We start from the raw sequence: 26,366 nt of genomic DNA, 5'->3' as shown, positions 1-26,366 counted from the left end.
TATAACTATGAAATTTTGCATAAAATAACATTAACAGTATTGCATAAAATAGCTATGCATACAATTAACTTAGGAAATTATGAACAAAACCCATAAATCATGGGAGTCATGAAAAGGGATATATATATATATATATATATATATATATATATATATATATATATATATATATATATATATATATATATATATTTGTATATGAACTACTTTTGACTAAAGCTTTTACGTGCTTCTTGGTTTGGGTTATTGGGTCATAATTTGAAGTTTGAAAAGCAGGTGCAATTTGGTAAAAGAAAGAAAAGGAAAATGAAACCAAAAGTAGTTCATATATGTTGTCATTTTCAAGCTATTTCCAATACACACTGCTCTCCAGAAAATGTGCGCATGGATTATTCAAGACTTGCAACCAATATTGCATATAAAGGCAATAGCCATTCGTTTTCGTAGTTGCATCGATCAGAATCTCTTGAGAAATGGAGACTTGTTTTGCTAAAAATGTCATTTTTGTTTGGATTGCGACTATCGCTTTATACCCTTTGGCTTGTGGTAAAGGATGCAGCAAAGAACAGACGAGAGCTCTCTTGGAGATCAACAACTCCACAAATGGTTCAGCCTTTGAGGGTTGGAATGGAAGGGATTGTTGTGAAGCGAGTGGAATCTTTTGTGGCGGTATTGCTGGAGGAGTTAGCTTCATGTTTTTGGTAGGGGAGTACGCTTCATCAAGAAGTACATGGTATCCAAATGTAACCTTGTTCACCTTATTTGATGAACTCGAAGAACTATCACTGTATAACATGCAAATTGGAGGAGGGCTTGAACGTGCGTGAGAACTCTTACTTTCCTCTTTTTTCTTTTCTAATCCCATAATTTGTTCAGCTTCATTTAATTTTGTTTGCTTTCTCACCTTCCAACTCAATTAATTTTGGCTAATTCCTGAAATTCTAAATGACTCTCATACCTTGAGATCTTGCAGAGAATTCTACCTTCAGAGTTCACATAATTCATAATAAGTCGTAATTCATTATTATTTTCTGACCTCAATATTCCATCTCATTAAACACGCAAGTTCACATAATTCTCAAATTCGACTGCATCCCATAAAATCTCATTAACTTATAAAGCAAAATGTAACTACAAGTGTAAAAATTAGGTTGTTCATTATTTTGGTGCTGTCGTGTTTGCTTTTTAAACTTGGGCAATTAAAACTAATTTGACTAAAAATTTCTTTGGATGAAGAATTTACTCCCTGGTCGCACCTACCATTTTTATTTCTTTTTTAATTCTATGCCTTCTAAGCATATACATATTACTACATTGGAACTCATTTTTCACAATTGATCACTTTGATGCAGCTTTTTGCGAGCTGAAGCGATTAAATCATCTAACATATTTGAATCTTCAGAACAATAGAATGGAAGGCGGTATTCCCTCTTGTCTTGGGACGATTGGAAACCTTCAAGAACTTATTCTATCAAATAATCGTCTTTATGGTAATTTACCTCCATCAATATTCTCCAAACAAAGCAAGATTATGAAGTTTGATGTTTCGGCCAATAAATTAGATGGGGTTTTATCATTTTCTACTTTTGCCAATGCTTCAAGTCTTAAATACCTTGATCTTTCAAGCAACTGCAATTTGAAAATTGAAACCGAATCTCCCTCATGGGTTCCAACATTTCAGCTAAATTATCTGAATTTGTCGAATTGTAACCTCAACAAGAAGAATGGTCACGTTGTCCCAAGCTTCATCACCACCCAAGTTTTATTGTATTGCCTAGACTTGTCTCACAACTTAATAGAGGGAAGCATACCTTGTCAGTTGCTATTCAACTTGAGTATCGGATCTTTATCCTTGAGAAGTAACAAAATTGATGGTTCTCTTTTTCTTGGTTGCTTTGCTAATCGAACTTCATCACTTAGATCCTTCGACATATCAGATAATCAGGTCAAAGGCCCTCTTCCCGAAAATATTGGACATCTTCTTCCAAACTTATATCATGTTGACATGTCCTCAAATGCATTAGAGGGCATCATTCCTTGGTCTTTTGGCAATCTGTTTTTTGAAGCATTAGACCTTTCTAATAACATGCTCTCAGGGACAATACCGCAAAGTTTGACTAGAGATGGCACCCCACTGGTATATCTAAATCTATCAAACAATAAATTGAAAGGAGAAATGCTCCCAAGGGACTCCAAAATGACATGGTTGGAGTGCTTACAACTCAACGACAATCAATTTGAAGGAATGATCTCACTCTCGATATCAAACAGCCCCTCTCTAGTAATCCTAGATATTCGAAACAATAACTTGTCTGGTAATATTTCAAAGTGGTTGTATGATCAACCTTTCTTGGCGGCAGTCCTTTTGAGTGGAAATCACTTTGAAGGTCACCTACTCCGAAGAATGTGTGAAATGGAAAGTTTGCAAGTTTTCGATATCTCTGATAATCATATTTCAGGAGGTATTCCCTCCTGTCTTGATAACATTACATTCTGGAAGAAGATTTCTCCAAGCTCTAATGGCTCAAAATATTTCATAGAAAAGGGTCGACTGTATTTCCTAGTACATCCAAGTAAACTAGGGCTTAAATTCGAAATTACAACGTCTTTGCGAATAAAACGTGAGGTATATGCTTACAAAGGTATCCCACTCTCATTGATGACTATAATTGACATGTCATCTAACCAATTGACAGGTAACATTCCTTTTGAAATGGAAGAATTGTCGCAGCTTCGGTCCTTGAACTTGTCAAATAATTTTCTAACAGGCCCCATTCCAAATTCTTTTCAAAACTTGAAAAACGTGGAGAGCTTGGATCTTTCCCACAACAAGTTGAGTGGGGGAATTCCTTTTGAATTTGTTGAAATGACTTCTCTATCAGTATTTAGTGTTGCCTATAACAATCTTTCTGGAAGAGTCCCATTTGAGAGGCAGTTCTCAACTTTCGAGACACAATGCTATGATGGAAATCCGGATCTCTGTGGAGACCCTCTGCCGAGAAACTGCTCAACTACAAACCAACTTGAACCTGGACATGAGGATGAAAAGGAAGAGACTAGAATAATCGATAGCCCTTTATTCTTCTATGCATTTGTTGTTGTATCTTATGCATTCGGATTTTGGGTTTTCTTTGGGATCCTAATCATTAACAAGAATTGGAGGCGTATCTATTTTAGAGCTGTGGACAGAATTATTGAGTCATGTTTTGAAATGCTCTCCAAGTATCGGTGATTCACAGCTATATATGTACTTCAAAGTAATGCTTATCTTCAATAAAGATGTTGTATTACGAAGTGCTTCTAGCTTACACTTGGAAATAGTTGTGTAAAAGTTGCAATGGTTCTAGAATTTCATTATAGCCTGAAATTTCATTTTCATGGGAATTGTTGCACCTTAAAGAATTTGAAATCGATTTAGCTTAGTTTAGATTTTGGTAGGAATTGTTGTCGATTGAAGAATTATGGTTAATGCTTTGCTATATATTTTCAAGTAGTACATCCAAAGTTTGCCATGACCTCAACTACACATTTTTTAAAAGGCAAACCAGAATTTTCTTTACAAAATAAAAGCTATTGACCACACATTTTTTGTTTTTGTTTATCAAGGTGAATTTTTAGGAGACACACTTACACAAGCTTCTTTGTCGATGCACCAAAGTCTATTCCGCCTTGGTGTTGCAACCACAGAACTTGCTTTGGCCTCACTGTATGAAGATCCCAAATCACAAGTACTACTTGAATTAGAGTCACAAATATGCCGATGCACTTTTTAGATTCAACAGCCTTTTTCACCAAAATAATCATATGTTAAACTTTTTCTCAAATTGGAATTATAAACATGCCTTAATTAATAAAACTTTTCGTCTTTTACCAAAATAATCATACATGATAAAACTTTCCGTTTTAGTTGATTCAAAAACTAGAAAACTCTACACAAATTCCTCTATCCACCCTCCAAATTTCATAATTTTTTGACTTTGTTAAAGAGGCGAAAACACTCGTAAAACATATTACCCCTCATTTGGACAAAAATTCACATCTAGCGTTATTATTAATGGGTCTTTAATTTTTATAAAAAATTATCAATACCCATCGATAAATTTTAGTCCACGCATGAACCCAGCCCATCTCTTAAATATTATGAAGGCTAAAACAATTAAACAAGAATCTTTAATCATTTAGCTAGTTAATGACTTAATATTCACAAAGTTAAAAAACTTTCATTTAATTGGAATCTAAATTTTAGTTGCACGAGGATATAAGATAAGGAGGACTCACGGCCCAGCCCAGTACACGTTGAAGACCCATCTTATACGTTGATATTGCCCAGCCCATACACGTTGATAAATGTCAGTTTAATCATTAAGTTAGAAAATTAACTTCCTATCTAAAAAAAAAAAAAAAAAATTAACTTCCTAAGTTAGAAACTAAGTGTTAGTTTGTTGTAGATAGGAGATATTTTCTCCCACTTGCCAAGACTTCAGGCCCAGGTGAGATGAATCCTTCCTAGCCATTAGATCGATTCCAGCTTCAAGTAATCGCAACCCTTCGTGTAAGCATACAATGAGAGTAGCCCCCTTCACATTTCACGCCAATTCCCTTCTTCTTCTTCCTTATTTTTCTGTTTCTATCGGCTAACCAGTAGCAGCCCTCTTTTCTCTTTTCTCTCTTTCTGTTTCTCTCTCAGTTGGCATAGCAGCAGCAAGAGCACCCCAAAAGAACCCATCCTCTTCTTTGTATACAGCAGCAAACCAGAAACAGCAACTCCTCCTACTTCTTTCTCTGCAGATTTCTCTCTCTTTCCCTCTGTTTCTCTCTTAATACAGCAACCTATCTTCTTTCAGCAGAGACTTCATCTTTCTCTGGTTTTCTTCTTCCAGACAGCGAAAGACAGCAAAGAGCTCTGATCTCTCTTCCTCTCGTTGGTTCTCTTGGCCAGCAGCTTGTATCCTCTCTTTCTTTGTATTTCATTCGGCCAAACCAGCAAGTAGCTCTCAAGCTACTTTCCCTCTCCATCTCTGTAACTCTCTCTCGGCTCAGGTGCAGGAAAAGGATCCTCTCCACCTCTTTTCCCTCTTCGTCTGCAACCGCCCCTCCTTTCTGAATGCTATTTCATATTTATCCTCCTTTGTTAGTCTCTTCACCTGCTTCTTTGAGCTTTAGGACCATAGTTAATCAGTGCAGGTTGATCAAGGCCTAGACAGACCCCTATTACCCTATACTGTGTCATAAGCTGCAACAATTGCTGATGTCAGCAGGCTCAGTCGTTGACACTAGCACTGTACGGACATAACTGGAAAAGACAAGGTGGGCATCCTGTGCTCTTGATATCCGTGATGCTCTTAATGGGGTTTAAAGCCTCTCAAGAGATAAGAATTCAATCATAACTGTCTGTAAGAAACATGGTGTTGAGAATGAATTATGGAAGTCTTTTTGTCAAAGACTAGGATTCTCACAAGGATCACCAGAAAACATCTTAATTATGTGCTAGTAACTATTCTATCAATTATGGCATGCAATTTGAAGTTTTAATATGTAATTAATTACTGCGACTGATAATGAACGATTTTAGTTGAACAGTTGTAATATTGAAATCTATAGTTGGGTGACCTGTTGCAGAAGTTCAGAGCTTCTACAAGGGTAAATATCATCTACATCTATTGTGGTCCTCTTGCCTTATAGCGGTAGTGAATGTACACATTGTGCCAATAGTGGTGCTGTGTTAAGTAGATACTTTGATCCGAAATTAGATCTCAGTTTCCAGATGACTGTAGTGAAATTGACAATCAATATAGATAGTCAGGGATGATTTTATCAACAAAATTCAATCATGGGGCACTTATTCCCATTATTTAGAAAATGATTGTGGTTTAGCTACTTTTTTCTTCTCAATTTGGTAAGTTATACTTCCATCTGGTGGGTCTTGAATTTGCTAGTACTCCCTTCACCCTTTTTTATGCTAGATCTCATTGCTTTTGGTTCAACTACTTTTAGATGAGATTACATGAATAATATCAAACGCATCTCGCGAAATTGAAAAAGAGAAAGAAAAAATAATTCTATGAGTTAATTACTTTTTTTTTTAATGAATTGCCGGCCGTTGTCAATATATATATACTCCTATGAACTGACACTCTCATCACCTGACCACATCGAAATTACTTACCAAAATTCCTATCAACCTCGTTAAAAAACATGAATCGACACTTTCTTACTTATAAAAAAATAATAATAATAATAATAAAATTAAAAAAAAAATTAAAAATTAAAAAAAAAAAAAAAAAAAAAAAAAAAAAAAAAAGGTTGCTCTAACTACAATCTTTGCTGCAAAATTACAAGGCATTGCCAATCCTATGTCTGGGGAGGTCTTTGTTGCTTATGGATTGCCAGTAAAGCCATCATTTCAGAAAATTTTATTGCATTCTGGCGCAGTTGTAAAGTTAAGTATTTCCAACCTCAGAAAATTTTAGTGCATTCTGGCGCAGTTGTAAAGTTAAGTATTTCCAACGATGAGGTTCTTCTACCAATGAGTCCATCATGAGTCAATCTCGTGTCAAATCTAAGAAAGGACTGGATTTACAAAATGGAGGTATGATTTCACCATGTAAACTCTTGTCCTCACTGATCAAATTTTCTTTGAATGTTTTATGGGATTGCGATGAATTCAAACCCTTCATTCCCACTCAAAATAAGCGAGACTGAGAGAATGTCATGCACGTACTAGAAGCTTTTCAAATGATATGAAAAGCCATATTTCATTGGTGAATTATCTTTTGAAACCTCTTTTTTATATTGAAAGGGATGACATGACATCTTGCCTCCTATTATAGTATCAGGTTGCTGCTTACTTATTACTTATTGCTGAGTGTACTCCCGAATATTGGTCTGTTCTAAAAATGAAGAGAAGTTTGGAGCATAATTCTCAAGATCAGGCTCAGTTCTTCCAGCAAGTAAAGAGTTCAAAGGATGGTTTTTCTGTGATTGCTGAGTATTTTGGTAAAGGAATCACAAGCAAAACAAGTAATGGACCCATGGGTGCTGTTAGATCAGGCAGCACTTCTTCCAGCTGTGGCCTCAGAGTGTTGTTACTTGTTTCTTTGTCTCAATATTATGCCAAGGAGTGTCAGGGTTTTAAAAATATGTTGTTGTAATCAATGGATGGAGAAACAAATTAGGAGCAAGAAAAAAGGTAAATTTGCAAGATGTGGTACATCATTCAAAAGTAATCCAAACTGGAATTGATATCTTTGTTTTTGAGTTTGTTCATTTGGTGTTATTCAAACATCATACTTGCTACTTTTACCTGATTGCCTTGCCACTGACTTTCTTATGTGTTACGTATCTTGATCAAAGAAATCCCATAACCTTGAGTCTGAACATCTTTAGGGAAAGCATTTCCCTGCAAGCATGTGCACTTGGAGACTACGTAGCTCTACATTCGTAATAAACCAATCTGGAAGATTGTCCGGTACTTGGCATTTATTTGGTTTTACGCCCCCTTCGTTATGAATGTGAGTCGATATTTGATGCCAATGGTTGCAGATCCTGATCGGGTGCAATGAGCTACTCATATTGCATGCATCTGCGGCTCTCCAAATGATAGAATTGAGTGTATGGATTGGCTGTGATAGCTTTGTTTGATGTATCAGTATAAGAATCCACTTGTCATGTTATTTTTGAATGTATCAGTATATGCGGCTTCTTGGTGATGTTCAATTGCAATATTCCAACCTTTTTTTCTTTCTTTTTGGTGAGTGACACATATCCTGGCCTGCTTTTGTTTTGTCCCCGGAATGATTTTGTTATTATTATTTTTTATTTTTTTATATATAAGTCACTATCTATTATGATATGAGCCCTTATTTTGACTCTAGTCAATAACTAGGTGCATTTTACCATAAGAGGTAAACAATTTTGTAAGAACAGTTTGCTTTTGCCCTTCATATAATTAGTCGGTTAACATAGTTGGATGAGATAATTATGTGAACCTCCATTTATACTTCAAAGTTTGGTTGACATTTGTTTAATTGGTTAAGGCTTGGTCAGTTATTTGTATTTTGACCTTAAGGTTTCTATTCTTGTTCAGAGTAAATATCCTATGGTCTCATGTTGGTAGGACAGAATTCTATGGACAAGAAACTATTTCATTCTGTTGCACAGCGGCTTCAAAAGAATCAAGACCGTCAGGCTTAACAGGGTGCATGATGTAGATCAATTTTGACCAGGTTGTTTTGTGACGGTGCTGCAATTAACTGTGGCTTCGACGTTTCTACAGTCGGGCTGTGTCTTGCCCTCTCTTATCGCCTAGAATTTTGTTTCCATCTACTTTTCCTCCTTGCTCATGGGAAGGAATTTGGGTTTTGTTCAGACGTGTCAATTCAATGTTTTTCTTTTTATTCTTTGTTACTTCGGAGATGGACATCTTCTGTTGATTCTCTACGGTGAATTAAGACAGTAAGACTAATCAGCTTATGAGCTTATCTTCCTAGGTTGGAGCAAGTTGATAGGATCTGCCTGTAACTTTTATTGAGGCACAGTTTTGTAAACATATATTTGTTAGAAGTTATAAAAGAACATAGTATTTAACTGTAATGTTGTCTCCACTAGTGCTATCAATTAACTTTTAATTCAAACACTGACCATGTCTGATTCTAGAATCTGTACCAGTATTGATCCAATGTTTGAGTTAGAGCAATTCTAAATATTTTCTAATTGGTAGTTGCATCACAAACTTCTTCATTTTGACATAATAGTCACAGATTTTGAAGACTCCATAATAATATTCTTGAATAACTGTTGCTGATGATAGTCATTAGCAGAGATGATTAGCTGTGAATAAAATAAAGCTAACAGCATATATATATATATATATATATATATATAAGTAGATTGCTTGTGGAGAAACTCATCTTGGGGATATCTTTTTGGCGAGTCGTTAGAAATCACATTACTCTTTCTTGATTACCATCTTTTCATTGGAAAAGTTTTGAGGGATATAGTATAAACTAAAGAGTGAGTTATTTTTCAAAAATGGAAGGTTGAGAGTGTGTGCACGTGGATATTTGTGCAGTTATTTACGATATTCGCACCCGCACTTGCAAAATGTGGATATCACTCTTAGATATCCGCAAAAGCATTTATATGCATAACTTTACTATTGTGTGTTTTTCACACATTGATAGAAAAGCTGTGCATAATAGTTCTACATAGTGCTTTTTACACATTTAGTTAGCACAATAATAAAGCTATGCATATAAATGTTTTTCACACATTAATAGAAAAGCTATGCATAATAGTTCTGCACAGTGCTTTTCACACCTCCAGTTGGCACAATAGTGAAACTATGCATATAAATGTTTTTTGAACGATTTATATATAAAATAACTATTAAAAAATAACTATTAGATATTATAAGTGGAATCTTTGAGGACCTAATCCGAGATACAAGAGTGTAGATCTGTATAAATCCGTCCTATATGAGTGTGTAGGTCATATCCGTGCAGATTTGCTATATATTACTGTATATCTGCCATAGATGATGAACAATCTGGAGAAGGAAACTCATCAGCCAATCTTAGCCATTACTCTAAAGAGATGAGAATTGTCGATTCCCACATACGGCACCAAACTGTTAATACAGTTTTTTGTATGGCTTGAATAGCGATGGGCTACTGACGCAAGGCAAAATTAAGATTGTTCTGACAGGGTATGATAGCAGCAAAAATAACAAATAGAGAAGAGAAATACTTTAATTACCCCAAATAAGCAAACATAGAAATAACTCTGTAAGACTTAAATTTAATTGATACTTCAAAACTTGATTCCACAAAAATATAAACATGCCTTTATATAGGTAAAGTTTGAGTATTTTCCAAGCCAAATACTTGGAGAAAAAGAAATAAATAAAAACACAAAACATAACCATAAACTTTGAGACAAAGTAAAATTCTTATACAGAAAGTAAAATATATTACTCTAAAAATAATCTTCCAATATTTTATATGATTCTTTCCATTCTTGGGTTGATCTTATTCAATAAATAATCTTCAAGTTTTATGCCTAATTTTCTCTTGCATCAGTCTCACCGGGTTGGAAAGAATTCGTCCTTGAATTGGAATCATCTTTGCCTTGATCTTTTGGATGTTCAATCAATTTATTCCATTCTATATTTCTCAACACCAAAGAAACTTGATACTAGAATAAAGACAACTTGTAACCCATCACAACATGACTCTAAATATTTGATATGAAGTTACTCGCACCAACTTGAGATGAAATAATCTTCATAAGCTTTTAATTGATTGTCATAAATTCATTCAACGTAAATTTTTTTCCAAAAAAATTCAGTTCTTTCTTTACCACGAAAAATCAAATTTTCTTCTATCTTGCCAAAACCAACGTCAAGATTTTGATCCCAAGAAAATTAACATAATTGATTTTCTCAAGGCCCCATTGAGATATTTCACTCCTTGAACTTTCATCAAACACATGATTATCCACTTTTTGTTTAACCTCTTCACCATATGAAAAAAAAAAAAAAAAAAAAAAAAAAAAAAAAAACTTACCTCTATAAGATCTTTGTCGTTGACATATGTTTATAAGTTGGTGGAGAATTCTAATCTATAAAACATTGAGAAGGATCTTCAACGTCTTCTTCAAGTTGAAACTTTTCATCCCGACCACGATGTTCTTGAACCAGAACATGATTGTAATACGGGTTCTCGAAATTGGATTTTGAATTGCGACCATCAATATCGCGATACATCTCCATGTTTTGCGCCACAAGACGCTGGTTTAACTCCGCAACCTGCCTCTGCAAGTCTTCAATTATTACGTCTTGTAAATTGCGTTTATGGTAGGAGACATCCTCATTTGGAACCTCTCTATGCCAAGCACGACCACTAGTCATGAAAACTGATGAAAATTCACCCCAAGAAAACACTTAAGCTCTAATACCAACTGACGCAGAATAGAACTAAGGTTATTCTAACAGCGTATAACAGCAGCATAAACTAAAAATGAAAAAGAATTTGCGGCGCCTTTCATTTCTTCTTCCTTATTGAACCACATTGGCTTGTTCATGTGAGCTTCTCAACTGTGAGTCACGCAGTTTGCTCCAAAAACAAGGAGAAAAGTCTTCTTGTGGGCCATGCTTTCTTTTGCTCTACTTTTCTTCAATTCCCTTTGTTTTCTTTTGTTCTTCTTTTCTTCAATTTTGTCTCTTATTTCATCCACACAGCACTACGAATTTGTCCTTCCAACTCCACTTTTTCTTATTTTGTTGACCATTCCCTTTCCTTTTTGCAATGCACTATATTTCTTTTCTTTTCCTATTAAAAGATATCTAACTCATAACCCACGTAATGTACAGAATTATTAATTATAATTTAATTTTAAAACTTAAAAAAAAAATCCATTGCACATGCACTACAAAAAGCTTGGCATTTAGTGATGCACAGATTTCTGTGCGTCACTAACATTAGTAACGTGCTAAAAATTTGAGTGTCAATAAAGTATTTAGTGACATGCGAAAATTTGCGCGTCACTATTTATTAGCGTGCGAAATTTGGAGCGTCACTATTTAGTGACGTGCAAAATTTAACACGCCACTAAATATTAAGTCAATATAATTTTTTTAAAAATAATATAATTTTATCATTAGTGACGTGCAAAATGTTGTACGTCACTAAATATTATGTTAAATAATTAGTGAACTTTAGTGACGTGCAAAATTTAGCACATCACTAAACACTATGTCAAATTATTATTTTTAAAAAAAAAATTATGTAATTTTACATAATTAGTGATGCAAAATTTTGCATGTCACTAAAGTAGTAACGTGCAAAATTTAGCATGTCACTAACGGAGTGACGTGCAAATTTTAGCACCACACAAAATATTATGCCAATATATTTTTTCAAAAAAAAAAATATAATTTAAAATAATTAGTGGCGTGGCAAATTTGCCACGTCACTACTTTAGTGACGTGCTAAATATGACACGTCACTACTTGAGTGACATGTTAAATTTGGCACATCACTAAATATTAAATTAAAATAATTTTTTAACAAATAATTTAAAATTTAAATTATTAGTGACGTGCCACTAAATATTAAGTTGGTATGATTTTTTAAAAAATATAATTTCAAATTTAAATTACTAGTAGTTCAATCGATCATGATAAAATAATATGATCGATAGACCATCCGATTGGTCATAGTGCATTAATTAGTCCAATCGATTGTAATAGAGTTCGATCGACCAGACTTGACAAAGTGAATGTTCGATTTAACGTGCCATTGATCCTAATAAGTAAGAATCTGATCGATAGAATATCTGATCGATCAAAGTGTATTACTCAAATCGATCAAACATCCGATCGAACCTATTAATGTTTTAGTGTGATTAATCATGACAGAGTTCGATCGATTAGACTTGACGCAGTGAAGGTTCGATTGAACGTCCGATCGATCCTAATGTAGTAGTCTGATTGATCATTATAGAATAATATGATCGATAGACCATCTGATCAATCATAGTGCATTAATTAGTCTAATCGATTGTGATAGAGTTCGATCGACCAGACTTGACACAGTGAATGTTCGATCTAACGTGCGATTGATCCTAATAAGTAATAGTCTAATTGATCATGACAGGATCATAGGATTGATAGAATATCTTATCGATCAAAGTGTATTACTCCAATCAATCAAACATCTGATCAAACCTATTAATGCATTAGCGTGATTAATCATGATCGAGTTCGATCGATCAGACTTGACACAGTGAATATTCGATCGAACGTCCGATCGATCCTCGATCCTAATGTAGTAGTCTGATTGATCATGATAGAATAATATGATCGATAGACCATTTGATCGATCATAGTGCATTAATTAGTCTGATCGATTATGATAGAATTCGATCGACCAGACTTGACACAATGAATGTTCGATCTAATGTGCGATTAAGGTTGGCAATTTTGACACAACGTAACAACCCGACACGAACACGACACAAAATTAGTGGGTTTGGGTCTATCTTAAACGGGTTTAGGTCAGAAACGGGTTGACTCGTTTATGACCCGTTTATCTCTGTTTGGCGGGTCGGGTCATGGGTCACCCACAGGTGACCCGCCAGACACGATTACCTTTTTTTTTTTCTTCTTCTTTTCTTCTTCTTCTTCTTCTTCTTCTTCTTCTTCTTCTTCTTCTTTTATATATATATATATATATATATATATATATATATATATATATATATATATATATATATATATATATATATATATATATATATATATATATATATATATATATATATATATATATATATATTTAAAAAGAAAAAGAAAAAGAAATGGGATTAGATTTACTGATTTAGATTATTAGGTAATTTAGGTTAGGGCCGAAAGTGAAAAGCCCTAACTTCTTCAGTCTTCCGTCTTCTTTTCTTTCTCCTTTAAGCTTCAGCGCCACGTCATCCCCTCTTCTTCCTCCCGCTAGACCCGCTCGACGCAGCGACGCTCTCTCTCTCTCTGCTTTTCTTTAGCGCTACTCCTTCTTCTTCAGTTCCCGATGAATGGCAGCGGGGGTGTGGGGGAGTTTAGACGGGGATTGGGGCTGGGGAGCATGCAATTCAGGGACGTTAGCACTTAGCGGTGCGAATCGGGACATTTTGGGGAGTGATCCAATGAGTTTGGACCTAAGAGCGAATCACGGCAGTGGTGCGAGGAAGCGGCATGATTTGGATGACGAGTCTGCCAAGGGCGTGCGGTATGTGTTCGAAATTCATCAACTTTTCTTTATTAACTTTCTTGGCTTTGCTAAATTTGTGGACAAATCTAGAATTGATTGAATGAATTGAGAAATGGGTATCCAAGTGAAATAGCTTTTATTTTTTTACACACAAAAGCAATAAACCTAACATCCAGAAATGTCTACCCCACCCCCAAACTAAAATAACACATTGTCCCCAATGTGTCCAGAAATATAATACCGAATGGGCGATGTAAGTCGGGTGTACCATATAAGAACTTTCCCGCAAACTTGAATGGTAGACACTGCTCCTGAAAAACAAAACAAAACAAAACAAAACAAACAAGATCAAGTGATAAGTAAAAGAATGAGGGTTGCCTCCCACAAGTGCTAAGTTTTTAGTCTTCAGCCAGACTTCCCACAAAAGACGATAATCACTCTGAGTAGCCAGAATCTTCCAACAGGGTCATCTCAAACACTCATGCCACGCCAAGTACTCTACCATAGGATCAATGAATGGGTGTGAAAAATAAGCCTTCCTCGTGGCGGCATGCACTTTGCGGTAGTCTATCCATGCTCTCCATCCTGACTGAATACGAGTTGGCACAAACTCGTCATCCTCGTTTTATACTACAGTCAAACTAGCCTGCTTAGGCACGTCATGAATCGGGCTCACCCACTTGCTATCATCAATAGTCCAGCCGTTATCTTTCATGTGCTCTCTTAAAACATCTGATAACTTTTCCGCTGGAGCATCAAGCAAATCCAAAGCTATACTTACTGGTAAAACATCTTCTGGACCTAGGAACTTATACTTAACAATTTCTTGTAGATGTGTAAGTTCCTTCTTGGGAGGCTTAGGTATTGCTGCCTTTTCATTCTCACTGCTCACCAGAGGAGCAGACTCCAAAATGGCATCAGCTTGCTCAAGTAACTTATCCAAATCTTCTCCAGATTGAGCGAAGCATGCCTCTAAGAGGTCTTCTATGTTTGATTCATCTATGTTCTCCTCATTCTTACTGCTCACTAGAGGAGTAGACTCCAAAAGGACATCAGCTTGCTCAAGTAACTTATCTAAATTCAAATCCTCTCCAAATTGAGCAAGACATGCATCCAGGGGGTCTTTAATGCTTGATTTATCTACAGTGTCCTCCTTGATCTCCTCAATCAAACATACACTTTCGACCTCATCATACTTTAATGGCTGATTGCTGATATCAAAGATATTCAGCTCCATTGTCATGTTGCCAAAAGAGATCTTCATTACCCCTGTCCTACAATTAATTAGGGCCTTAGCCGTAGCTAAGAATGGTCGCCCTAAAATTACCGGTATCTGAATCCCAACATTCTGAACCGGTTTTGTATCAAGCACAACAAAATCCACGGGAAAATAAAATTTGTCCACTTTTACCAAAACATCCTCAACGATTCCCTGTGGTCTTTTCACCGACCTGTCAGCCAATTGAATTGTCATGGATGTAGGCTTTAATTCCCCTAACCCCAATTGCAGATAAACCGAATAGGGTAAGAGATTCACACTTGCTCCAAGATCTAATAAAGCCCTCTCAATTCGGCTGAGTCCTATCATGCAAGAGATAGTAGGACACCCAGGGTCCTTGTACTTTAATGGCATCTTGCATTGAAGGATTGAGCTAACCTGCTCGGTCAGACAAACTCTCTTCGGGACATTGGTTACATGCTCCTGCCTGTGTGCATAAGAACTTTCACCAGTACAGTGTAACTTTGGATTGGGCACGGGCTGGCTAGGAAGCTTTCCCTTCTCTTTCTCACCCAGGTGATTTGCGATTTGACCAATTTGAACCTCTATCTTGGCAATCGCTTGGGTGTTCACCATGGTAGCATTCTTCACTTCATTGATGGACTGGCCTGTAAGCTACATGAAGGCCTTGAGAATGTCCTCTAACGTGGAATGTGAAGAAGAGGCTTGGGCTTGAGTAGGGGGTTGGTATTCTGGTGCTGGTGGTGCTTGGCGACTATGATGATGAACAGGATGATGAAATCCGGGGGGATATTGATTATAGGCTTGATGAGGTCCCCCCCTTGATTCATTGGTGGGGTCTGCTTCCACGAAAAATTAGGATGGTTTCGCCACCCACGATTGTAAGTCTCAGAGAAAGGTCCATTGGATTGCTTCCTAAAGTCATTGAAAGCATTAACTTGTTCCATTGATGACTCGACAAAGGTTGGCAAAGAAGGACAAGTTTGTGCTGAGTGAATGGGGCTAGCATAGATGGATCAGCAATCCACATGGAATGGGTTCGCCGCATTGATGGATTTCCCTATAACGAGGGCATAAACCTTCTTAGTAAGGGCATCTAACTTCATCTTTAGCTCCATATCTTCCTTCACCTCGTAGATGCCTCCCTTCTTTTGGATGCAAGCTGATCTATCCCAATAGCTTGAAAAATCCTACTTTTGGGAGTTGTTGGACAACTGATCCAAGGTCCGATATGCTTCTTCTCCCGTCAAACTCAGAAATGCACCTCCATTCATTGACTCAATCATACTGCGGCTGGATTGAGTCAATCCTTGGTAAAAGAACTGCACGAGTCTCCATTTCCCATATCCATGAGGAGGGCACTTGATCAACATTTCTTTAAATCTTTCCCAACTCTCCGAAAATTTTTCATCCTCCTCCTGAGTAAAAGAGCTTATTTCCTTTTTACATTCATTCACCTTGGACATTGGGAAAAATTTGTTGTAAAGCTTGTTTAGCAAGCTATCCCAAGATGTGATAGAACCAGGCATATTTGAATCCAGCCATGTCTTGGCTCTATCGTGAAGAGAGAATGGAAAGAGTCTAAGATGAACAGATTCTTCAGAAAAGTTCTGAAATTTGAAAGTAACACAGATATCTTTGAACTTTTTTACATGGCTGTAAGGATTTTTGAGGTCCAAGCCATGGAATGAGGCAAGAGTTGGATGACATGAGGTTTTAGATCGAAGTGGGTGGCATTGGTGGGTGGCAAAACTATACATGACGCAGAGTTCGTCGCAATGGGTGCGAATAAATCCCTGAGTGATCTAGTGTAGTCCACATTTTCGGCTCTTGGCTGCTCCACATTTATATTGGGATTCCCTTCTGTGTTGTCTCCCATCTCAGAAGTTGTTTTCCGCTCAACTTTTGCTCGTACAGGTGTTTTGCACTTTTTCCTACACACCCTATCTATATTGGGATCTAAGGGTAACAATTCTAAGTTCAAGGATCTTCGACCAAGCATACACAGAATTCCAAACAAAATTTAACCACAAAACAATCAAGATAAAAAAAAAATAAAATAAAAAATAAAAAAGAAGGAAAAATAAAAAATAAAAAATAAACAAGATAGAGAAAAGAAATTGCAAGTAGGGTAAACAAAATTCTCTAAGGTGCAATCTAGGTTAGTTCCCAGGAAGGTGAGGGGGGTCACACTGGACACACTTAAATCCCAAGACCTTCCTTGCTAGAATTTGCCTTGATTTTTGCCCCTTAGATAGTTTCGTAGACCCACACTAGCAAAGTCTTCTCTTTTCTCTTATTATTTTTTAATCTATTATTTATTTTTTTATTTTTTTGAAGATTAAAAGAAAAATAGCACAAACAAAATAAATAAGAAAAAAAAATCAAAACTTAACTCAAGTGCATACAACCAAACAAAGACACTGAAAATGCAAGAATTGAAACTTACAGGTTTGGACCAAAAAAAAAAATTTTGGCAAAAATTTTATGCTACTAAACTTCTCCAGGTAACGCCTCTTGTGTTGGTTCGATTGATCAACTTTGACGGTCGCTCGATTGACTTCGTACAACCTGAAACAACCACGTAACAGAAACCCTTGCTCTTTTCTTTTGTGTTTTTTTTTTCCTTTTCCTAAAAAATAAAAAATAAAAAGATTGAGAAAAAAAAATCTAGTAGAAAAAAAAAATTAAAATAAACAAAACTTGATTTCTTTCTTACAAATCAACACTTCCCCGGCAACGGCGCCAAAAACTTGATGTGCAAATTTTAATACTCGCAAGCGCACGAGTCATATGTAGCATAGTGCATGCGCAAGTACGAGATCGTATCCATAGGGAAGTCTGTGTAAACAAACGAAAATCAATTTCTATTTAAATTAATTTTATTTTAACCTAGACCCAAAGATGTGGAATTTTTTTGAAACCAAAATAATAAACGAAATTAAAATAAACAAGAACAATTTATAAAACAAACACTAAGGTATCGGAATTTACCAAACCAAATCAAACACCCTACTCTTGCATTTTATTCATAAATTCAATTTAATATGCCCGATATTCAAATTCAAAACAGGAAAATATTTGAATAATTCAACTCACAAATCACAACGATTATCCCTTTTTTTTAATTGAAATCATCTATTGTATCCTGAAATCACAATAGATACCCCAATTTTAAAGAAATCAATCAATGTATCCATCGATTAAATTACACAAATATATATATATATATATATATATATATATATAAATAAAGAGATTGATATAGAATTTGAATATAAATAAATATTGAATTTATGAATATCATGACAAGAGCGAATGTGTTATCATTGATGAGGTTTCATCATCAACCTTAGTTGAAGATTTTAGCCTCTCGTGACTAAAAACACCGAGCAATCTTGAAATGAAATCATAATAATAAAATAAAACGAAAAGAAAAAGGAAGAACAAAAGAACAGAAATAAAAGAAAACAACAAACGAAATAATGGAAAAGAAAGAGAGATCGAAAAATTAAATAACAATAAACTAAAAGTGCTATGAATTAAAATTGATAAGGAAGAAGAAGAAGAAGAACTGAAAATTTAAATATTATAAAAGTAAAGCGATAAAAGAAAAGAAGAACTAAAAAAAAAAAACTTTGAATTAAAATAATATAAGAACAAAGTAACACTTACAAAATAAGGAACAAGACGAGAGCTAAAACAATGCTCTGAAGAAAAATTGATGCTCTAAGTGGTCCTAGCAGGGGGTATTTATAGCAAAAGATTAGGTTAAACCAATATTTTACAAAATGGCACCTCTACCCCTCTAAACCCTAATAGGAGAAAAGAACGCTAGGGTTTAGGGCCATATTTTTAAAATGGCACCTCTACTCCTCAAAAACCCTAATAAGAGAAAAGAATGCTAGGGTTTGGAGTGTCTGCAGCTGTCAGGAACAAGGAAATTTGCGCTCTTATATTACTGGACATTTATGACGTAGCAGACATTCGAATTAGGAAAATTCTATTTCACAATTATTTGTAGCAGTTTGAATTATCTTTCCAACACCGCTGATTTCATTTCAATCCAATACTTGAGCTGAAAGTTATAATCAAAATACTATGACTTGTGCAGAACTTGAAATTTAATCCAATCCGATTTTGACTTCCAAAATTTGCATATTTTTCACTTTAAAACTACCGTTTTCTCTCCATGATCTGCAAAATACCAAAATACAAAAACTAAACAAAAATATTAGAAAATAACAAAACTAAAGGTCTAACTAATGCAAATTAAGGGGTCCAAATATACAATATTTGGCACTCATCAGTAGAGGCGATGCTGCGAGGAAGCGGCGTGATTTGGATGACGAGTCCGCCAAGGGCGTGTGGTATGTGTTCGAAATTCATCAACTTTTCTTTATTAGCTTTCTTGGCTTTGCTAAATCTGTGGACAAATCTAAAATTGATTGAATGAATTGAGAAATAGGTATCCAAGTGAAATAACTTGTAAATCATGTTTTAGTTCCCAATTTGATGGTCTATAATTTGTATGTATAATACCATATGTAGTTCAGAGAATGAAAAACCGAGTGTTCATGGATGTTTACATTTTTTAGCTTAGAATATTAGGTTAGGGTCAAACGGGTCATGTATGCGACCCATTATGCTAAATGGGTTTCACAGGTCATGTTGGGTGACTCGTGAAATTATCGTGTTCGTGTCGTGTTTGGAGCCCCAACCCGTTAACATAAACTGGTCATGTCTGGGTCTAGCTTAAACGGGTCGCGGCTCTCCATGGGTCGTGTCGGGTACCTGTTTTACCAGCCCTACGTGCGATTGATCCTAATAAGTAATAGTCTGATCATCATGACAGGATCATAGGATCAATAGAATATCTAATCGATTAAAGTGTATTACTCCAATCGATCAAACATCCGATCGAACCTATAATGCATTAGTCTGGTTAATCATGACAGAGTTCGATCGATCAGACTTGACGCAGTGAAGGTTCGATCGAACGTCAGATCGATCCTAATGTAGTAGTCTGATCGATCATGATTGAATAATATGATCGATAGACCATCAGATCGATCGTAGTGAATTAATTAGTCCGATCGATTGTGATAGAGCTCGATCGACCAGACTTGACACAATGAATATTTCATCTAACGTGCAATTCATCCTAATAAGTAATAGTTTGATCGATCAAAGTGAATTACTCCAATCGATCAAACATCCGATCGAACCTATTAATTCATTAGTCTGGTTAATCATGATAGAGTTCGATCGATTAGACTTGATATAGTGAAGGTTCGATCGAACATCCGATCGATCCTAATGTAGTAGTCTGATCGATCATGATTGGATAATATGATCGATTGACCATCCGATCGATCATAGTGCATTAATTAGTCCGATCGATTGTGATAGAGTTTGATCGACCAAACTTGACACAGTGAATGTTCGATCTAAGGTGCGATTGATCCTAATAAGTAATAGTTTGATCGATCATGACAGGATCATAGGATCGATAGAATATCTTATCGATCAAAGTGTATTACTCCAATCGATCAAACATTCGATCGAACCTATTAATGCATTAGTCTAGTTAATCATGATAGAGTTCAATTGATCAGACTTGAGACAGTGAAGGTTCGATCGAATGTCCGATCGATCCTAATGTAGTAGTCTGATCGATCATGATAGAATAATATGATCGATAGACCATCCAATCGATCATAGTGCATTAATTAGTCCGATTGATTTTGATAGAGTTCGATCGACCTGAATTGACACAATGAATGTTCGATCTAACGTGCAACTGATCCTAATAAGTAATAGTCTAATCGATCATGACAGGATCATAGGATCGATAGAATATCTGATCGATCAAAGTGTATTACTCCAATCGATCAAACATCCGATCGAACCTATTAATGTATTAGTCTGGTTAATCATGATAGAGTTCGATCGATCAGACTTGACGCAGTGAAGGTTTGATCGATCCTAGTGTAGTAGTGTGATCGATCATGATAGAATAATATAATCGATAGACCATTCGATCGATCATAGTGCATCAATTAGTTCGATCGATCATGATAGAGTTCGATCGACCAAACTTGACACAGTGAAGGTTCGATCGAACGTCCGATCGATCCTAGTGTAGTAGTCTGATCGATTGTTATAGAACAATATGATCGATAGACCATCCGATCGATCATAGTGGATTAATTAGTCGGATCGATTGTGATAGAGTTTGATTGACCAAACTTGACACAATGAAGGTTCGATCGATCCTAGTGTAGTAGTCTGATTGATCGTGATAAGACAATATGATCGATAGACCATCCGATCGATCATAGTACGTTAAGTATTCCGATCAATCGTGATAGAGTTCGATCGACCAGACTTGACACAGTGAAGGCAAAAATGTCTTTATAAATTCAAAAAATAAATAAATAAACAAAAAATAAATTTTTTAAAAACAAATTAACAAAATTAAACTTAAAAAAAATTTTTAAAAAAAAAATGAAAAAAAAAGAGAGAAAAGAATGTTTTTTTTTTAAAAAAAAAAAACCCAAAATTAACTTAAAATTAAAAAAAAATCCATAAAAAAACCAATTTTTTGAAAAAAAATAAAATTAAATTAAAAAGTTATTTTTTTTAAAGAAAAACAAATTAAAAAAATTAAAGAAAAACAAGAAAAAATTTAAAAAAAAATTAAAGAAAAACAAACAAGATGGTCCATTCACTCCCCACTGAAAATATCCGATTTTTATTTTTATTTTTATTTTTATTTTTTATGATTTCTTTAATAGTGCTCTCATTCTCGCTGAGTATCAGTGGGAAAAGGAGACAAATTTGATGCGGGATCTTTGAACCAAGAGACATTAAAGGCTTTTGCTTTGGAACTCCATTAATTATATCTCCATCTTCTTTGTTTTCACATTGATTTAGTTTCTGGGTAATCTTCTTCTGGGTGTTTTTCAGGTCTCTTTGGATTTATAAACTTCTTCATTTTCTTTTTACAGGATTGTCCATGGCAAGTGAGGATCCCACACACGTTTTGTCACCGGCCATAAATCGGTCATTGGACTACGGAGTTGGGTGTTGGAGGCAATTTTCTGGGTTTGTTTGAACTTTGAAAAAAGAAACAAGAAAAAACCCACTAAGAAGAAGAAAATGAAAGCTTTTAACATCTTTGGGTCTAAATGTGCATTTGAGCCAGCAATCTCATCCAACATCCCGTGGGCTGCCAACTTGATAGTGAACGTCAATGTCCAAAGTTACCTGGGAGAAGTTGGACAGTTCAAGCAAAGTAAATCCTGTGACATACTTGTGCAAGACCGAAGATTTTTTAACCGTCATGTGCAAAATGAATCAATGTATAAGACAACCCTTTCTCTCCACCTCCGTTTCAAAGAATGAGATCAAGCAATGAGGCTTACAAGAGGCAAAGACAGCTCCCATAAAAAATAAAAAAATAAAAAAAAATCAACGAACAACAAAAAGAAGATCATTTAGAAAAGATAGTTAGCCAAACTACAATAAATTCCTTCTAAACTTCACCTCTTACAACCCAATCAAACATATATGTCAATCATTTTTAATTAAGATTAAAACCCTAGAAGTCAAGTAGACTAGTTCATATACGTACCTAAACAATACCAAACACGGTAAAAACTAACCATTAAACTCCAAAACACCACAAGACCACCCAACAAACCCTAAATCTAAACAACCATCAACCAAAATTACAAAATCAAAACACATATGTCATGAAATCACCTAAACTTAAAAGCAACAATCAAACCCAACCCACATGAACCCAATTACCCATTAATGCATGATTACATCTACTTGAACAAATTAGTTGTTCTAAAGTAAGACATTAAGTGTATTAATGAAACTGCCTATATCCTCTGCTTCCAAATTCCTAGCCTTTATATGGTCAATAGCCAAACACTCCAAATAATTTGTACTCATCCTTATAACACAATACAAGCCTCCCGCTTGCTACATTTCACAGTACTTGCACCAATAAGTAAGTGACAATGGGATTGAAATAACTTACCATCACTTGAGCCCTTTAGCACGCAATTTCTTGTTTATCTTTCTCTCTTGTCATCCTGCATACACTTAAAAATAAAATTGTGTTATATAATTTTACTTCACTTACTTTGTTTACTCACATGCCCTCCAACTAGTAATCATTATATTAGTCAAGGCTTGAGGTTTCTCTCATAAAAGCTAGACAAGGCTTAGAAAAAAATAAAAATAAATAATCAACAAAAGCAAAGTATTGACCCTTCACACTATACAACGACTTCCCCATAAAAGTAGAAAGTAACACCGGTGATATAACACTTTTAATGATATAGAGCCAATATTTTAGACATCGTTACATAATATATTACAATCTTTGTATCATTGGATAGAAAGAGATTGTCTTAGTTAAAATGTGCCTATTATCAATTAATAAGTATAATATAATTATAATAATAATAATAATAATAATAATAATAAAAACAGGTTACCGGTTACACGATTATTAATCGATTTTTTAAAATGATATAACCGGTAACTGCAACCTGGTACCCGGTTATTCGGTTGCGGTTATTTTCGATTTTTTCGGCTAGCGGTTGTTGGCGGTTACCGGTTAATAACGACCCCGCTTGTACACCCATATATTCAATGGTTGATCATAAAAAAAAAAAAAAAAAGAAAAGAAGTTGTTAGAGTTATATAAAAATTGTACAATGATCATTTCTTATGAAATAAATCATCTTCATTGATCTTTGTCTAATGGTAAGAGAGTTAATAATAATCTAAAGGAGAAATATTATATACTACATTTTTATCTCACTTTTATCTTCCTTTGCTGAAGTGGTACTGTTAAGCAGCTTTTGGATCAACCATTTTTCTTTAATTTTTTTTTTTAAAAAAAAAAACTAACTAATGAGTAATGTTAAAAATTCCAATTTTATCATATAATTATTCTACAATACTCACGTGACAATCCCAAATAGGAATATAAATACTCATAGTTTTGGAGGAGTAATTCTAGATGTGATATAAATGTCCATCAAGTGTCCATCAAATAATGATGTGGCTTTTAAATTACCATTGGGCGTGTGATTGATCAAAAGGTGAATTTGATCAACTTGTGATTTTAAAAGCTTCCTCATTATTTAATGGATACTTGATGGACATTTATATCACATGTAGAATTACTCGATTTTGGAGGCACTACTCCCCAATCTTTAAAAATCCCAAAAAAATTTAAAAATCTTTCTACAAAAATGTCTTTTCTGATTTCGTCATTAGTCCCAACTAATCTTTACATTAGTAATTATTAGAAGAAAAAAGTACATATATCCCCCTCAAACTACAACACATTGTCAATGTCTCCCCAAACTATCAACTGTGTCAATCTTCCCTCTAAGCTACCAAAACAATGTCAATGTCCTCCCAATAACGAAAAAAAAAAAAAATTCATAAAAAATATATATATATATATATATATATATTAAAAATTATAACAAAAAACTAAAAACTACAAAAATATTAAATAAAATAAACCAAGACAATTAATTAAATTTTTGTTCTAAAAACTTAAAAAAATTAAATATATATATAAACGAAAAAAAAATGAAAAACAAAGGCCATCATTTTATTTTTTTCGTTTATTTTTTTAATTTTTTTAATTTTTAATTTTATTTTTAAACCAATTTTTAATTTTTTTTTAATTTTTAAGTTCTATTTTTTAATATGATTTTTTTTTCTAATTTATAAGGTATTTTTGTTTTATTGAAAAAAATTTAAGGTCATTTTGGTCTTTTTGTTGGCTTTGAGGGGGATATTGACAATGAAATGATATTTTGAAGGGGATATATGTATTTTTTCCTTATTAAAAAAAATGATTAAAACTGCTACATTAATATTATTTGATAAAAATATAATACATACCATTGAAGGCTCATTGACCGTATAACATAAGTTAAATGTGAAATAAAAGTGGGTTGTACTTGTAATTCAAGGATGAAAATGTGGGTGCTATCTGCAGATATTCGCTATCCACAAAAATCACTATCTGCATATGTAATTACGGAAAACGGTTTTAGAGAATGCGGATTATCTCAAAGTTTAAGACCTTTAGGTTATGTTAAGTTTTTTTCACTATTATCTCAAAGTTATACCTCACTACATTTGCTCTTTTTTTTTTTTTTTTCTTTTTTTTTTTGTTTTTTTTTTTTTGTTTGTTTTTTTGGGTAATCCAAATCCCGATTACTCTATAAGACAATAACCCTATATATATGGCTGATAATCGTGATTTGTGTAATAAGTAAAATCTTAATTTATTTAAGTTTACATATAATAATAACCGCATTATTTAATCTTGCATATAGATTTTAATAGTAATCTTTACGCTCGTGACTTCATGTGCAAACGGTGAATAATAACTATATTCAATGACTACAATAACTGCATAAATACAAATACTTCAAAATATAATACGAATATAAATATTACAAATAACCAGGTCCGCATCCATATTTTCAAACTAACTTGTGGTGCTCGAGCCGAGCTAAATTTTTAAAACTCGACGGAAGCTCGAACTCGGCTTGAGCTTGTGATAAATGAGCTCGAGCTCGGCTTGTCATAAATCTAAATGAGCTGAACTTGACCATGCACTGCTCGCCTGAACTCGACTTGTTTACATCCCAATAACTTGTATAGCATTCCTGAATCTAAAGAGTTCCACCTACTTTTATTGGCAGTGAGAACGCACCATGAAAGGGCCTTTTGATACAAGGCTTTACCAGACGACCTCATGTTGCCCACTACATGGCCGATCTTTCCTCGACTCTAAGTCGTTGACCCTCCCCTGTTTCTTGAGAAATGATTCTTGCACATCAGTTGTACATCTTTTGTACATCATCTTTCAAAATCAACCATTGGATTTGTAAGACTCACAAGGATCCACATGTAGGTCCTATAGATCCAATGGTTGATTTAGAAAAGTAATGTACAAAAGATGTACAAGTGATGTGCATGTAACATATCTCATGTTTCTTTGTCCAAGGACCAAACGCCAACGCTTTCCTGAGAAACAAAATACAAATAATTAATTTTTTTTAAAAAAAGAGAGGCTTAGAAGCCTAAAAGGCCCTCTTTCCCTCAACTACTATTTTATCCCAGAGCAGAGATCTGGTGAGAACAACTATAATCCAAACCCAATTTCTTGACAATAGACAATGATTTAAAAGGTTTAAATGACGGTTCTGGGTTGTGAATTATGTGCTTTCTGCTTACTTTCCGGCCATCGAGGGCAGCGCTTTTGGGAGGATGTTCTATGTTAAGGAAATGTTTCATATACCCAATGT

At 34.7% G+C, this 26,366-nt stretch overlaps 1 protein-coding gene and 1 pseudogene across 1 annotated transcript; both read left to right on the top strand.

Moving 5' to 3' along the window:
• LOC133881143 (uncharacterized) overlaps positions 1–26,366 on the top strand; it is a 75,853-nt pseudogene that overhangs the window by 22,056 nt on the left and 27,431 nt on the right.
• On the top strand, positions 474–3,232 carry LOC133881939 (receptor-like protein 56). Its single transcript, XM_062321016.1, has 2 exons — positions 474–819; positions 1,353–3,232. Exons 1-2 carry the CDS (start codon positions 474–476, stop codon positions 3,230–3,232), a joined length of 2,226 nt encoding a protein of 741 aa, XP_062177000.1.

Source organism: Alnus glutinosa, chromosome 11 (genome assembly GCF_958979055.1).
Source record: "Alnus glutinosa chromosome 11, dhAlnGlut1.1, whole genome shotgun sequence".
In the NCBI taxonomy this organism is placed as follows: Eukaryota; Viridiplantae; Streptophyta; class Magnoliopsida; order Fagales; family Betulaceae; genus Alnus; species Alnus glutinosa.
This window is presented reverse-complemented; position numbering and strand designations above follow the sequence as displayed.